Source organism: Apodemus sylvaticus, chromosome X, assembly GCF_947179515.1.
Source record: "Apodemus sylvaticus chromosome X, mApoSyl1.1, whole genome shotgun sequence".
Classification (NCBI taxonomy): Eukaryota; Metazoa; Chordata; class Mammalia; order Rodentia; family Muridae; genus Apodemus; species Apodemus sylvaticus.
Window position 1 is genome coordinate 137,012,555 of NC_067495.1, and position 16,665 is coordinate 137,029,219.

Below are 16,665 nucleotides of genomic sequence, written 5' to 3' on the forward strand. Positions count from 1 at the left end.
CTTATAGCACATTTTAAGGCCTGAAGTAATATGCACCATCAATAGACACGGTGAATCATAATGGAAGGCAAGTGATAGGCTTTTTAAAAAGTAAATTACCATTCAGAGTACTAATTTACCACAGGTGGCAGTATGATTTGTATTTGACCATGTTTGTATACATATATAAATGCATCAACATCCTTCAAAGCATAGATGAATATAGCCAACTTTGTATAAATATCTCATGAGTTTAAAAAAAAAAATACTTTCTATAGATTCCTAGGAAGTCCCAGAGACCTGGGATGGGGGAAGCCCCCAGGAGTCTAAGCAGGTGACCTAAACCAATATGTCTAACTGTGGGAAAATGGAACCTGTAGCCAGGCAGGATCCCCAGTGGAGGGATATGGACACCAACCAACCCACAAAAATTTCAACCCAAAATTTTTCCTGTCTAAAGAAAGGGGACAATAATGGAACAGAGACTGAGGGAATGGTCAACCAATAAGCAGCCCAACTTGAGACCCATGGGCAAGCACCAATTCCTGATACAATGATATTCTGTTATGCTTGCAGACAGGAGTCCGGCATAACTGTCCCCTGAGAGGCTTAACCCAGCAGCTGACTGAAACAGATGTAGAGACCCACAAACAAATGTTGGGTGGCGGTTGGGTACTCTTATGGAAGAGTTGGGGAAAGGATTAAAGCCCCAAAGGGGATAGGAACACCACAGGATGACCAACAGAGTCGACTAACTTGGACCCTTAGCAGCTCTCAGGGACTGAGCCACCAACCAAAAGACACACACAGGCTGGAGCAAGGCCTCTGGCACATATGTAGCAGATATGCAGCTCAGTCTCCATGTGGGTCCCCTGACAACTGTAACAAGGGCTGTCCCTAAAGCAACAGCCTGTCTATGGAATCTTTTCCCAACAGGGCTACCTTGTCTGGCCTCAGTAGGAGCCGATGCCCCTGCCCCTGCAGACTTGATGCTCCATGGCTGGGTGATAATAGGGGGTTAGTGGAAGGAATCCTTTTCAGAGGAGAAGGAAAAGGGTTATTGGGGAGGGATTATGTGAGGGGGAACTAGGGGTGATGTGATTGGGATGTAAATAAATTAATTTTAAAAAAAGAAACACAACTTACCTTAGATGAGACTATTCTATTATCACAAAATCTTTGTGCAATGTAAGCTTCTGTTGCTGATATGGGATGATTGCCAACAAATACTGTGCGTGTACCAACTCGTTTCTCTTCTCCGGCACACTAACCAAGAGATAGAAGAAAAAGGTCAGCTTTTCACCATATTTCTCCATGTTTCTACCAAGCTTAGAATTCTGATGAATCAGAGGAGCAGGGAAAGGTAAAAACCCGGTCAAGAAATTAAAATCCACAAATCTCTTAGTTGTTATCCTAGCAAAACTTTTGTTTGAATCAACTGATCTAAAGCCAATAGAACACTTTTAAAATAATACAGAAAGCATCTAAAGGCATCTAGAGAACTTTACTTCAAAATATGGTACTCTGATATGCTGATAATTTAATAAAAAGGTTCTTGGAAAGATGTTATGTACTCCGATACTGTGCTGGATACCCCCCCACACACACACAAAAGAAAGTAATTGAATTTACTCTTTTCTGTGTATTTTCTTTAACTAATCTCATATTGTCAGGAAGGAAGATTCAATAATAAGCTATACTCGAACAGATTTTGACACAAATTTTGTCTAGCTCCTATGCAGGCCCATTCAATTCTCCCAAACAATAATTTATTAATCACAGTGTAAGTCATAGACACATCCATTCACATAATTCATTTGTTATTTGTTATTCCTTAAATTGTCACATTCTTCATCTTATCATTCCCTATAAAGCAATTTTATACTAGGTTGAGTGGTAGTTCAAACTTGTATATAAGTATATAGTAGGACTGTCAGGAGTTTGAGGCCAGCCTAGTCTCAAATACAAACAAACAAACAAACAAAAACCCCCAAACAAAACAAAACACCTTATAAGAAAACCAACTGCACAAATAGTTTATAAATACCTGGATCCCATTTGATTAGTTGAGCAACTAATTGCAATTCATTGGTTCTCTTAAAATACGTGGTAAAATTAATCAATCTACTGTCAACTCATTTAATGAAATTTTGGAGGGTGTCTTACAGAAACAACACTGTATTTTTATTGCCAGTCATATTATTTCAGCACAAATGCAGCCCAACTATTATCTTTACAACAAAACTCTAACTTAGAAAAAATTAGGCTGGAAATATTTTATTTATTATACAACCTCTGAGGACCATCTTGTTAACTAGCATATCAGAGAATAGAAAGCACAATACAAATTATTTCTAAGCATGAAATAATTACTTATAACTTTATAAGTCTAATCCTATTAATGGAATGATCATCCTTTTCTACAAAGAAACTATTATTCTTTAATTTTATAAGAGTTTCCTTGTGATCTCCCACAGTCTACTGTCCTAAAATCAGTTAGAAATATATTTCTAATGCTTCTTATACATCTTTTAAAAGTACACTGAATTTAGAAAGCCCAAAGTAATGTTATAGTATAAAACCTACTGGAATTTCACTGGTATTTCTATTTTAAAAAATTAAAATGGGAGCTGGAGAGATGGTTTAGCAGTTAAGAGCACTGACTGCTGTTCTAGAGGCCCTGAGTTCAATTCTCAGCACCTACGTGGTGGCTCACAACCATCTGTAATGGGAACTGACGCCCCCCCCCTCCTCCGGTTGTCTAATATATGCAATGTATGTATATGTGTATGTATACAATAAATCTTAAAAAATACATATTTAAGAAATTTTAACTGTTTATGTGTATGAGTGATTTATCTGCACAGTGACCAAAAAAGCAAGAACAGAATACTAGATCTCTATAACTAGAATTATGAATGTTTGTGAGCTGCCATGTGGGAGCTGGGAAACAAACTTAGGTCTTCTGGAAGAGCAGCAGTGAGTGCTTTTAACCAATGAGTCATCTCTCCAGTCTTCTGCTCTCTTTGATTTGAACAGAATACATTTTTAAGAAATCCAAGATAGTCTTTGATAGAGCTATGTTAGAAACAGTGTCTAAACATACTGCTTAAAAACCAGTATTTATAGATCCTCATTCTTATTTTGTAGTGATAATTCCTCAACTGCAGTATTTTGAAATACTAGTCACAAAGACTTTTTGGTGAGTCATTCAAATGCCAAAGATGTAAATCTTTAAAATAATGTTAAAAGCAAGAGTCCTTAAAAATTAAATTTCCAAGTTTTCCAAATGTCTACTATGTTTACATATTTATTGTCTGCATTTGTTTGCATTTTATGAAGATATTACCTGTAAAATTTGCCTTAAAATAATAACTACCCTGAGTATAAAGCATATTTTTTGCTATTTTTAACTTAAGCTAATTAAATAATAAGTCTCTGCCTTCAAAATTTATACAGAATCATTCAAAATAATTGGAAAACACTAACAGAAACTCAGACTTAATGTTTATCTCAGTAGTAGAGTGCTTGTCTATCACATACAAAGCTCTGAGTTTGATCTCTACCACCACAAAAAAATAAACACATTTTTAAAAAGTAAGTAAAATTCAACTGTGAGTGAATGTCTGTTGTTTACCTGAGCATGCATATCAAGTACCCCAATGCCTGAGACCCATGACACTGGTAAAGTATTTTCTGAGTCAGGCTCAGTGAAACTGCAAAGCCTTCCTCTGGTTCATGTATGGATGTTGATAATGTTTGTAGAAATGCTACTTGCAGCTTCCTCCTAGATGCTTTGTAACCTGAGACTCCTCCCCTATAGTAAACCTGCTTCCTCATTCAGCAGTGTACAACATATTCACCTCCTAAGTTAAGACCTATAAAAATAGTCCACCTAGCCCCAGCTTTTCTGTATGTGTATGTTGTTTTTTCATTCCCTGCCCTGCTGCTCAAGACTGTGCACATGATGCACAGACATACATGCAGACAGAACACCCATACACAGGAAATAAAAATAAAATTTAGAACAGAAAAATGAGGAAGAGACAAATGAAGTAAAGTGGGCCAGGGGAGCGGGATGTTTCTTGCATTGCCAATATAGCCTCTACTATCAATGACAGTGGCTACTAATTAGTTTAAGATGAAAATGAACTAGTACTTTCCCATTCTTAAATTCTCTTCAACTTCCCTGGTCCTGGGAAGAAAATATATAATATTGGGCACATGCTTTATGAACCCTATATAGATGAATGTTTACAATTTTACTAAGAGCTTTCCCCACACATATTACCCTTCTTTCAAATAAGGCTTAAGTGATTTCTATCTCCATAAATTTGAGAAAATAGATTGAAATTGCATGCAAGTGTGTATTTATGCGCAGATCCTAGAAGTGTTTGTTAGACTGCAATACAGAGCATGAAAGAAGCTGCATAATATGAACTTTCCAAATTTTTCAATGTAGGTCTTTTAATGTATGGAAGGCTTACATTTGAAGCTGCATGAGGCCTGGAGATGGAGTGTCTTTTCCATGCTTGCTTTACCCTAATTCGGATGAAATGTTACATACAATGACAACTATAAATTTCTGTAACTTCACTATAACTTTCTACTTGCTGCCAATATAGAGTGTGAAAACAGTAATGTAAGGTTTTCTACTGGGGCAGACTCCTAGCTGGTCTGCTCCCATGAAGACACCATATCCTGAGCCATCCTAGAGGATCTGCTGCACTCAGAGCAGTTGACATCATATCCTGAGCTATCCCAGAAGATCCTGTGAACTCAGAGCAGATGGGTAACTGACACCACAGCCTGAAGCACCCCAGGAGATCTGCTGCACAGAGGACAACTGAGCAACTGATCACCAGCTTGTATGCTGCCCTGAAGACACCATAGTTTGAAGGCATCCCAGGAGTTCCTCTGTACACAGAGCCACTGAGAAACAGACACCACAGTCTTAAGGCCTCCCAGAACTCTCAATTAACCTGGACCGAGATCTCTCAAACACTGGACCGCCATACACCAGCATACACCAGCTGATATGAGGCCCCCAACCCATATATAGTAGAAGACTGCGGGGTCTGGGTTCAGCCAGAGAAAATGCACCTAACCCTGAAGAGACTGGGGGCCCCAGGGAATTTAGAGGTCTGGTTGGGTGGGGGTGGGGAGTGGAGATATCCTCTTGGAGTCAGGGGAATGGGGAGGAGGTATGAAATGTGGAACAGTTGGATGGTCAGGAGTGGGGAATAAAATCTGGAGTGTAAATAAATAAATAAATAACAAAAATAAATTTAAAAATCCCACAGTAGTGTTAGTTTTGTGATTTAAAATAATGTAGGTGCTTTTGTTAAAGCAAAGAAATCCAAGATGGAAAGATTAAGAAACAATATCATTTGGATGGAAGATAATATAGTTTTGGTGTAGGAGTATGTAATAATGCCTGTTACTGGTAATGCATTTAAGTTCATCATGAGTCTATCAAGTGTTGGAATGAATCCCAACAAAATGTCATTAGGAACATTATTTTTTAAGTCTTAAATAGGCTAGTACCGACTCTATTTTACTGACACAAATACTACTTAAAACATTAAACTGTAAAAACATTAAAATTATACTTAGAACATATGCATAAAGCTTAAGATTCTTTCTCATGAAAAATCTCACCGGCCTGTGTCAGCACTTGGGAGGCAGGAAAACTGGGGATCTTTAGCCTGCTGGGCAATGCAGAACCCCATTCTGCAAACAAAAATCACCTTCCTGTGCCTAAATAATTTTACATACACACAAATTTATACCAAAAAAAATCACTCAAAACAGCAAAAATGAGAAATATGCTACTCTCAATTATGATCATCTTTGGCCCATGGCTTTGATACTCATTTTAAAAAGAAAGCCATTGGAAGTATAATTTGTTTCTTGCATTCAAACCTTTGACTGGATAAGTAAGAGCCTCAAAACAAAATTGTAACCACAAAAGCTAACAGTGGAGAGGATAACAAAGCATACCTCGCCACCCTTTTCAGGTTTGGCAAACTTAAACATATCACTTATTCATATATATATATATATATATATATATATACACACACACATACATACGTATGTGTGTGTGAGTGATTATTATTCTTGTCCATGTATCACCTTTACATTCACAATGATATATGGGCCTATTGCTTAATATCTTTATGGATTTTTTCAGGTTAAAAAATACACAAGTGGAGTTATGAGGGCTCCATATTGGTTCTCGGTCGCCAGAGAAATCAGACTGAGGTACGCAAATATAACCCGAGACCAACATTGCGGGGGTCTAAGCCCGACGGGCGTTGGCCTGCACCCAGGCCCTGGGCTGATCAGGGGGCCACCGGGGTGCAAACCCCCCGGCCAGGAGGTTTTTTCCCCCCGGGCCGGCGCGCGCACCACCGCCATTTTGCCTAAGGGAAGCCAGAGAGACCTAGCAGGCAAAACCAAACCGGCTAACAGGCATAGCCCGAGGTGGACATAGCAGGGGTCTCAGACGGTCAGGCCCTGGACTGCCCCCAGGTCCTGGGCTGCTTGGTGGGCCATCTGTGTGCCGACCCAGCCAGGAGCTTGTTTGCCTGGGCCAGCGCGCACCGCCGCCATTTTGCCTACGGGAAGCCAGAGAGACTAGCAGTCAAAACCAAACCAGCTAACAGGCATAGCCCAAGGCGGACATAGCAGGGGTCTCAGACGGTCAGGCCCTGGACTGCCCCCAGGTCCTGGGCTGCTCAGTGGGCCATCTGTGTGCCGACCTGGCCAGGAGGTTGTTTATCCTGGCCCGTTTGTGCACCACCGCCATTTTGCCTAAGGGAAGCCAGAGAGACCTAGCAGACAAAACCAAACCAGCTAACAGGCATAGCCCGAGGCAGACATAGCAGGGGTCTCAGACGGTCAGGCCCTGGACTGCCCCCAGGCCCTGGGCTGCTCGTTGGGCCATCTGTGTGCTGACCCAGCCAGGAGGTTGTTAGCCCAGCAGACTCTCCCAGCACTCTCAGGGAACGCGCGCATGCCACCATCCTAGCCACCTGACAGACCCAATTAACACAGCCGAGGGGAACTTTGCTCCGACATTGGCCTGCTAGGCTTTTGCCTAGACTCAGGGCCCGAGCAGCTAGGCTAGCCTTGTGTGCACCAACCCGGTTGGGAGTTCTGCTGCCCAGCAGAGAGATCAGCACGCAGAAAAGGTCCCTGCAGCATACAGCCTCAGCACTCCCTGAAGGAGCAAACGGGCACCTTCTGGCTCACAGACACAATCTGGGGCAAAGAACACTAGGGCTGCAAGGGCACCCAAGAGGAGGAAAGCACATCAGCAATCTGCAACAGGGGAAACCCTGCCCTCCAGTGTTGCAGAAATAGCCCTAGAGCCTCTCAGGAGGCTGAAACACCAGCCGGAGACAAGACCAATTAGCTCCAGAGAACAAGATGGCAAAGGGCAAACGCAGGAACGCTACTAACAGAAATCTAGGCAATATGGCAGCATCTGAACCAAACTCTCCAACATCAGCAAGTCCTGGTTATGCCAACACACCAGAGAAACAAGATTTGGATTTAAAATCACTGTTCATGATGCTGCTAGAAGAACACAAAAAGGACATGAATGAATCTCTTAAAGCAATACAGGGGAACATGAATAAGCTAGAAACCCGTTTAATGGAAACACAAAAAACACTTAAAGAAATGCAGGAGAATAAGGCCCAAGAGATAGAAGCCAATAAAGAAGAAAGGCAAAAAAACCTTAAAGAAATGCAGGAGAACTTGAGTCAACAGGCAGAAGTCATGAAAGAGGAAACACAAAAATCTCTTAAAGAAATACAGGAAAACACAGACAAACAAATGATGGAACTGAGCAAAACCATCCTGGACCTAAAAACAGAAATAGAAACAACTAAGAAATCACAAAGGGAGACAACTTTGGAGATAGAAAACCTTGAGAAGAAATCAGGGGCCATAGATGCAAATATAAACAACAGAATACAAGAGATGGAAGAAAGAATCTCAGATGCCGAAGATACTATAGAAACCACTGACTCAACTGTCAAAGAAAATGCAAAATGCAAAAAGCTTGTATCCCAGAACATCCAGGAAATCCAGGATACAATGAGAAGACCAAACCTAAGGATTATAGGTATAGATGAGAGTGAAGATTTACAACAGAAGGGGCCAGCAAATATCTTCAACAAAATTATGGAAGAAAACTTTCCTAACTTAAAGAGAGAGATGCCTATGAATATACAAGAAGCCTACAGAACTCCAAACAGACTGGACCTGAGCAGAAATACCTCTCGTCACATAATAATCAAAACCCCAAATGCACTAAACAAAGAAAGAATATTAGAGGCAGTAAGAGAGAAAGGCCAAGTAACATATAAAGGAAGACCTATCAGAATCACACCAGACTTCTCACCAGAGACCATGAAAGCTAGAAGATCCTGGGCAGATCTCATGCAGACTCTAAGAGAACACAAATGTCAGCCAAGACTACTATACCCAGCAAAACTCTCATTCACCATAGATGGAGAAACCAAGATATTCCATGATAAAACCAAATTTACACAATATCTTTCCACAAACCCAGCTCTGCAAAGAATAATAGGAGGAAAACTCCAATACAAGGAGGGAAACTACACCCTGGAAAAAGCAAGATAGTTACCTTCCTTCATCAAACCCAAAAGAAGATAACCACTCAAATATAAAAAGAACATCAAAAATGACAGGAAGTAATAATCACTATTCCCTAATATCTCTTAACATCAATGGTCTCAATTCCCCAATAAAAAGACATAGGCTAACAGACTGGATAAGGAAACAGGACCCTACAATTTGCTGTATACAGGAGACACACCTCAGTGTCAAAGATAAAAACTACCTTAGAGTAAAAGGCTGGAAGACAATCTTACAAGCCAATGGTCACAGGAAACGAGCAGGAGTAGCCATTCTAATATCAGATAAAATTGACTTTCAACCTAAAGTCATCAAAAGAGACACAGAAGGACATTTCTTGCTGGTCAAAGGAAAAATCCACCAAGAAGAACTTTCAATTCTGAACATCTATGTGCCAAATGCAAGGGCACCCTCATTCGTAAAAGAAACTTTACTAAAGCTCAAAGCACACATTGCACCTAACACAATAATTGTGGGGGACTTCAACACTCCACTTTCCTCAATGGACCGATCGGGAAAACAGAAACTAAACAGGGACACAGTAAAACTAATTGAAGCTTTGGACCAATTGGATTTGACTGATATTTATAGAACATTTCACCCTATAGCAAAAGAATATACCTTTTTCTCAGCACCTCATGGTACCTTCTCCAAAATCAACCATATAATTGGACACAAGGCAGACCTCAACAAATATAAGAAGATAGTACTAATCCCATGCCTCCTATCAGATCACTATGGAGTAAAAGTGATCTTCAATAGCAACAAAAACAACAGAAAACCCACATACACGTGGAAACTGAACAATATTCTACTCAATGATACCTTGGTCAAGGAAGAAATAAAGAAAGAAATTAAAGACTTTTTAGAACACAATGAAAATGAAAACACAACATATCCAAACCTATGGGACACAATGAAAGCAGTGCTAAGAGGAAAACGCATAGCCCTGAGTGCCTCCAAAAAGAAAATGGAGAGAGCATACATTACCAGCTTAATGACACACCTGAAAGTCCTGGAACAAAAAGAAGCTATTTCACCCAGGAGGAGTAGAAGGCAGGAAATCATCAAACTCAGGGCCGAAATCAATCAAGTAGAAACAAAGAGAACCATACAAAAAAATCAACAAAACCAGGAGCTGGTTCTTTGAGAAAATCAACAAGATAGATAAACCCTTAGCCAGACTGACCAAAGGGCACAGAGAAAGTATCCAAATTAACAAACTTAGAAATGAAAAGGGAGATATAACAACGGAAACTGAGGAAATCCAAAAAATCATCAGATCCTACTACAAGAGACTGTACTCAACACAACTGGAGAATCTGGAGGAAATGGGCAATTTCCTTGACAGATACCAAATACCAAAATTAAATCAGGACCAACTAGACCATCTAAACAGTCCCATAATGCCTAAAGAAATAGAAGGAGTCATAGAAAGTCTTCCAACCAAAAAAAGCACAGGACCAGATGGTTTCAGTGCAGAATTCTATCAGACCTTCAAAGAAGAGTTAACACCAATACTCTTCAAACTATTCCACAAAATAGAAACAGAAGGAACACTACCCAACTCCTTCTATGAAGCCACAATTACGCTGATACCAAAGCCACACAAAGATCCAACAAAGAAAGAGAACTTCAGACCAATTTCCCTTATGAACATCGATGCAAAAATACTCAATAAAATTCTTGCCAACCGAATCCAAGAACACATCAAAACGATCATCCACCATGATCAAGTAGGCTTTATCCCGGGAATGCAGGGTTGGTTCAATATACGGAAATCCATCAATGCAATCCACTACATAAACAAACTCAAAGAACAAAACCACATGGTCATTTCATTGGATGCTGAAAAAGCATTTGACAAAATTCAGCATCCCTTCATGCTTAAAGTCTTGGAGAGAACAGGAATTCAAGGCCCATACCTAAACATAGTAAAAGCAATATACAGCAAACCGGTAGCCAGCATCAAACTAAATGGAGAGAAACTTGAAGCAATCCCACTGAAATCAGGGACCAGACAAGGCTGCCCCCTTTCTCCTTATCTTTTCAATATTGTACTTGAGGTACTAGCTCGGGCAATTCGACAACATAAGGAGGTCAAAGGGATACAAATTGGAAAGAAAGAAGTCAAACTATCATTATTTGCAGATGACATGATAGTCTACCTAAGTGACCCAAAAAACTCCACTAGAGAGCTCCTACAGCTGATAAACAACTTCAGCAAAGTGGCAGGTTATAAAATCAACTCAAGCAAATCAGTGGCCTTCCTATACTCAAAGGATAAGCAGGCTGAGAAAGAAATTAGGGAAATGACCCCCTTCACAATAGCCACAAACAGTATAAAGTATCTTGGGGTGACTCTTACCAAACATGTGAAAGATCTGTATGACAATAACTTCAAGACTCTGAAGAAGGAAATGGAAGAAGACCTCAAAAAATGGGAAAACCTCCCATGCTCATGGATCGGTAGAATCAACATAGTTAAAATGGCCATTTTGCCAAAAGCAATATACAGATTCAATGCAATACCCATCAAAATCCCAACTCAATTCTTCACAGAGTTAGAAAGAGCAATTATCAAATTCATCTGGAACAACAAAAAACCCAGGATAGCTAAAACTATTCTCAACAACAAAAGAAAATCTGGGGGAATCAGTATCCCTGACCTCAAGCAATACTACAGAGCAATAGTGTTAAAAACTGCATGGTATTGGTACAGTGACAGGCAGGAGGATCAATGGAACAGGATTGAAGATCCAGAAATGAACCCACACACCTATGGCCACTTGATCCTCGACAAAGAGGCTGAAAACATCCAATGGAAAAAAGATAGCCTTTTCAACAAATGGTGCTGGTTCAACTGGAGGGCAGCATGCAGAAGAATGCGAATTGATCCATTCTTGTCTCCTTGTACTAAGCTCAAATCCAAATGGATCAAGGACCTCCACATAAAGCCAGACACTCTGAAGCTAATAGAAAAGAAACTGGGGAAGACCCTTGAGGACATCGGTACAGGGAGAAAGTTTCTGAACAGAACACCAATAGCGTATGCTCTAAGAGCAAGAATTGACAAATGGGACCTCATAAAATTACAAAGTTTCTGTACGGCAAAGGACACCATCAAGAGGACTAATCAGCAACCAACACATTGGGAAAAGATCTTCACCAATCCTACATCAGATAGAGGGCTAATATCCAATATATATAAAGAACTCAAGAAGTTAGACTCCAGAAAACCAAACAACCCTATTAAAAAATGGGGTACAGAGTTAAACAAAGAATTCTCACCTGAAGAACTTCGGATGGTGGAGAAACATCTTAAAAAATGCTCAACTTCATTAGTCATTAGGGAAATGCAAATCAAAACAACCCTGAGATTTCATCTTACACCAGTCAGAATGGCTAAGATTAAAAATTCAGGAGACAGCAGGTGTTGGAGAGTGTGTGGAGAAAGAGGAACACTCCTCCACTGCTGGTGGGGTTGCAAATTGGTACAACCACTCTGGAAAGCAATCTGGCGGTTCCTCCGAAAACTGGGCACCTCACTTCCAGAAGATCCTGCTATACCACTCCTGGGCATATACCCTGAGGATTCCTCACCATGTAATAAGGGTACATGCTCTACTATGTTCATAGCAGCCCTATTTATAATTGCCAGATGCTGGAAAGAACCCAGGTATCCCTCAACAGAAGAGTGGATGCAAAAAATGTGGTATATCTACACAATGGAGTACTATTCAGCCATTAGAAACAATGAATTCATGAAATTCTTAGGCAAATGGATGGAGCTAGAGAACATCATACTAAGTGAGGTAACCCAGACTCAAAAGGTGAATCATGGTATGCACTCACTAATAAGTGGATATTAACCTAGAAAACTGGAATACCCAAAACATAATCCACACATCAAATGAGATACAAGAAGAAAGGAGGAGTGGCCCCTGGTTCTGGAAAGACTCAGTGAAGCAGTATTCGACAAAACCAGAACGGGGAAGTGGGAAGGGGTGGGTGGGAGGTCAGGGGAAGAGAAGGGGGCTTAAGGGACTTTCGGGGAGTGGGGGGGGCTAGAAAAGGGGAAATCATTTGAAATGTAAATAAATTATATCGAATAAAAATAATTTAAAAAAAATACACAAGTGGACCTGAAAATTACTGCCAAGTTACTGTATTAAAGTTATGTTTATTGTCAACTATCAGCCTATAAATTTCAATATAGTAGTCATAATCCTGCCTGTATTTTTTTCTTCAGGTTACAATTTTTTTGAATAATTTGCTTTTACATGGTAAAATCCAAAAAATATTCATTATCAAACAATGTCTTTTCAAGCCACTTCAAACTGTTCACAAATTTTGTCTGATGCTTCATTTTTTGTATGTGTCTTGACTTTCATTCTGATCATTAATAATGAAACTTATAGGCACTGATATAATGCAAAGCTATCTGTCTTATTAGCAAATGATCTTAACAGATGTCCTTGATAATTATTACATAATTGTTTTGAATGGTCAGACTCCTCTCTTTGAGTTCTTTTAATAAATAAAAGCTAAGAAAAAAATCTAATTAAAACTTGAAAGAATGTGAAAGAATTAAAACTGAATAGCTGTCTCAACAGAAGGCACAGGGCAGCACTCACTTGTCCAGAATTCCTGCCAGGAAATCTGACATACTCTTTTGACTTCCTCTGGCACCGGGTATGCACTTGACACACAGACATACAGGCAGCCAAAACACTCCACACATAAACATATAAATTAAATCAAACTGAAGATATACAACTAATTTTAAACTATTCACACCTCAACTAAAGCTATTTTCTTCCTTGAAACATTAGTATAGTGTAAGTGCACAATCAGGTATAAACTGGAAAAAACAGTATCGCAATGCTGAAAAAAATGCTGACATTTGATCAAAAGTTTAGATGCCTATTTACGCACCTCCCTCCCCCCCAAATCAAATAACTATCCCAGGATTTGAGAGGAGCAGTGCAAGGAGTGGAATAGTGCAGTGCCACAAAATGACTACAGTATATTGAGTTTCTTGGTTAAAATTACTACAATGTGTTCAATTGTCAATTATCTGAGGTTTCCAAGCTCATTCCATTGTACCAAACCAAGGTAAATAATCTTAATTTTAATTTACAGTCATCATGTGAAAATAAATCTTAAGAATGCTTATTTCAAATTTTGCTTTTACTGTAATTTCTTAAGTGATCAAGCTGTTTCTTCCTCCTTTACCTGAGTTAATAAAGTAAATATATAGGACATTTTTTTTTGGCTGTGACTTTAGATCTTAATTACAGTCCTATTTACTGAAATTTGTAAACATCTGATGAAAACACAGTTAAGTACATGAAATTCTTCTGTAGACACAGAGGAATTACCTACTAGCAGTACATTTAACTGAATAAAAACTGCTATCTGAAATAATATTAAACTCCACACAAACATATCCAATCTGCAAGCACAATACTTAAAAAGAACAGATGTGAGAACCTAGATAAAAACAATACTGTGTTGGAAGCTTTCAACTGGACTTTTCATTATACCAATCTCATCTACTCAACACTTTAATTTTACTGGAAACAACCAATCCTATGAATTCCCACACTATGTCCTCACCCTAAGCAACTCAGAGCTACAGAAATATAAATAAAATTCAGCTTTCCTAAAAGATTACTTAATATAGTCGATGGATCAAAATGCTATAAGCACTTTGTAATTCACAATTTTAACAGGAATTTTAAAAATGATTCAGCAGCTGCTTTATTTAAAGACTGTAACCTCAGTTTCCCAAAGCTCCTAATAGTATACAGTAACTTAACTTTATTAGTAGTATCTTTCATAACTTGGATAAAGCCTTACAAAATACATACATAACTAGAGATGAATACATCTTTACAAGGTGACAAAGTATTTTTCTTCTTGCTACCCAAAGGTATACCACCTTTCATTCTAAACATGTAACAAACTCTAAACTCGAGTTTAGAGTTTCAATAAACTTGAAACTCTAAATAGAATGATAGTTAAGTTCTAAAAATCAAAGAAAGAGAAAATGGCAATCCAGCTAAGTACTGATGAATATCCTCCGAAAATGAATAACTACACCAACAAAAGGAAAGTAAAAAGTTCCTGGACAAAGCAAACCTGGGTAGCAGGAAAACAGAATAAAATACAAACTACAAACCTCAGAGGCGATAGAAAAAGAAGAGGCCATCTGCATACTGCCTTGAAATTGTCTAGCAGCTAAACTGAAGAGAGGAGACTGATTGCAAATCATTAAGAAGTTGTGATCCTCGCAAAGTTTCCTGGAATTTAGGATGAAAGCCAACTTTGGTTTGAGGAGTTTATTATGTACTTCTGTGGGAAGTGGCAAAGGAAGAATTAGAGGATCTAAAAAGAGTTAGTTTGGAAGCAGTACTCTAGTGAACTAGCCTCTGTTATTGTAGCGCTTTATGTCTGTCTACTACTTTTCTCTAAAAATCCTAATTTTCCTTGGCCATGTCAATTTGAACACCTTCCTCCCCCCATATATCAGTATCTTGGCACAGTACTGTATCCTTTCCTCATCTTAGAAAATTTTTCTTCCTTCCCCTAATCTCTAGCTACAATAAATAATGATGACATTACATTTCTTAGGACAATTCACAAATGTTAATTACATATATTTGATATTTCCAACCTGGTTCTTACTATGTAGCACTGGCTGGCTTAGAAACAGCATGGCCTAAAACTCAGAGATATACCCGCTTAAGCCTTCTGTCCATTTTAATGGGAATTTTAGTTTTAGACCTTTAAATAGTTTAAGAGATATATCTAGGTATTTGTTATGAATCCCTGAATTTTTCCTTAAGAAAACTAGTATAATTTTAAATTTCCAAGTTTTAAAGATCTATACAAAACATATTTAAGACAGAAGAAAATGGTGTCTGTAGAAAGTTTATTTAGGAGTAGAAAATTCTCATTACTTAGAGACTCTCATAGGTATAAAAATTTTATGTCAGCAGCAAACAGCAATATCCAACAAAAAGAACCACCTGGCATGGGAAGTACCTTCAATCAATATTATTACCTAGAAGTGATAATTCTCATTCAAGAACTACTTTCTAGACCAGAGAAGAAAATAAAATATTACAGTATAAGGAAAGAAAAGTTCTGGCTAAAGTACAAGAGACAGAGAAGGAAGAGGTATATGATGGTATGAACAGGATTTTAATTCACTTCTGTCTTAGTTTCAGTTTCCATTGCTGTGAACAGACACCATGACCAAGGCAACTCTTATAAGGACAACATTTAATTGGGGCTGGCTTACAGGTTCAGAGGTTCAGTCCATTATCATCAAGGCAGGAACACACAGCAGTGTCTAGGCAGGCATGGTATACTAAAGGAGCTAAAAGTTCTACATCTTCATTCAAAGGAAGCCAGGGGCACACTACTGTTTTCCAGGCAACTGTGAGGAGAGTGTCAAAGCCCACCCGACAGTGACTACTTCCTCCAACAAGTCCACATCTACTTCTAATAGTGCCACTCTCTTGGCCAAGGATATTCAAACCACCACAACATTAGCAGTTTCATTATTGCAAAAGTGGTATGAAAATTCTTAAAATGGTCTACCGGTTCACCTATATACTAGCGTATTTCCAGTGAACCGAATTGATACATTTTCAAGTTTAGCTGATAAATATACCAAAACACAAATCAGCTAGGAAAAAAAGAACAGTTTGAAAATTTAAGTAATAGAATAATACATCACGGCTGTTGTCAACTTAGTTTTGAACAGCTGCCAAAAGTCAGGTGTAATGATCCTGACTGAGGAAGTAGCTCAGTGGCAGAGTACTTTCCTAGCAAGTAAAAAGAAGGCTTGGGTTCAATACGCACCACTGCAAACACATTCACAATTAGCCATTCTGGCAAAGCATTCAAAAATATAAGGTGAGATAAATGGTAAAATTGTGATGTTTCTTTCTATCTTTATACACCAAAAGTAGATAAGTAAACTTATTTGGCCAT

At 38.8% G+C, this 16,665-nt stretch overlaps 1 protein-coding gene across 4 annotated transcripts in view; it reads right to left on the minus strand.

Annotated features, from left to right (window-relative positions):
- Positions 1-16,665, minus strand: part of Atp11c (ATPase phospholipid transporting 11C) — a 190,446-nt gene that overhangs the window by 100,891 nt on the left and 72,890 nt on the right. For all 4 annotated transcript variants that reach the window (XM_052170729.1, XM_052170731.1, XM_052170730.1 and 1 more), the window contains one exon: positions 1,126-1,245. In XM_052170729.1, coding sequence (XP_052026689.1) covers positions 1,126-1,245 — 120 coding nt within the window. The remainder of the gene's footprint in view (positions 1-1,125; positions 1,246-16,665) is intronic.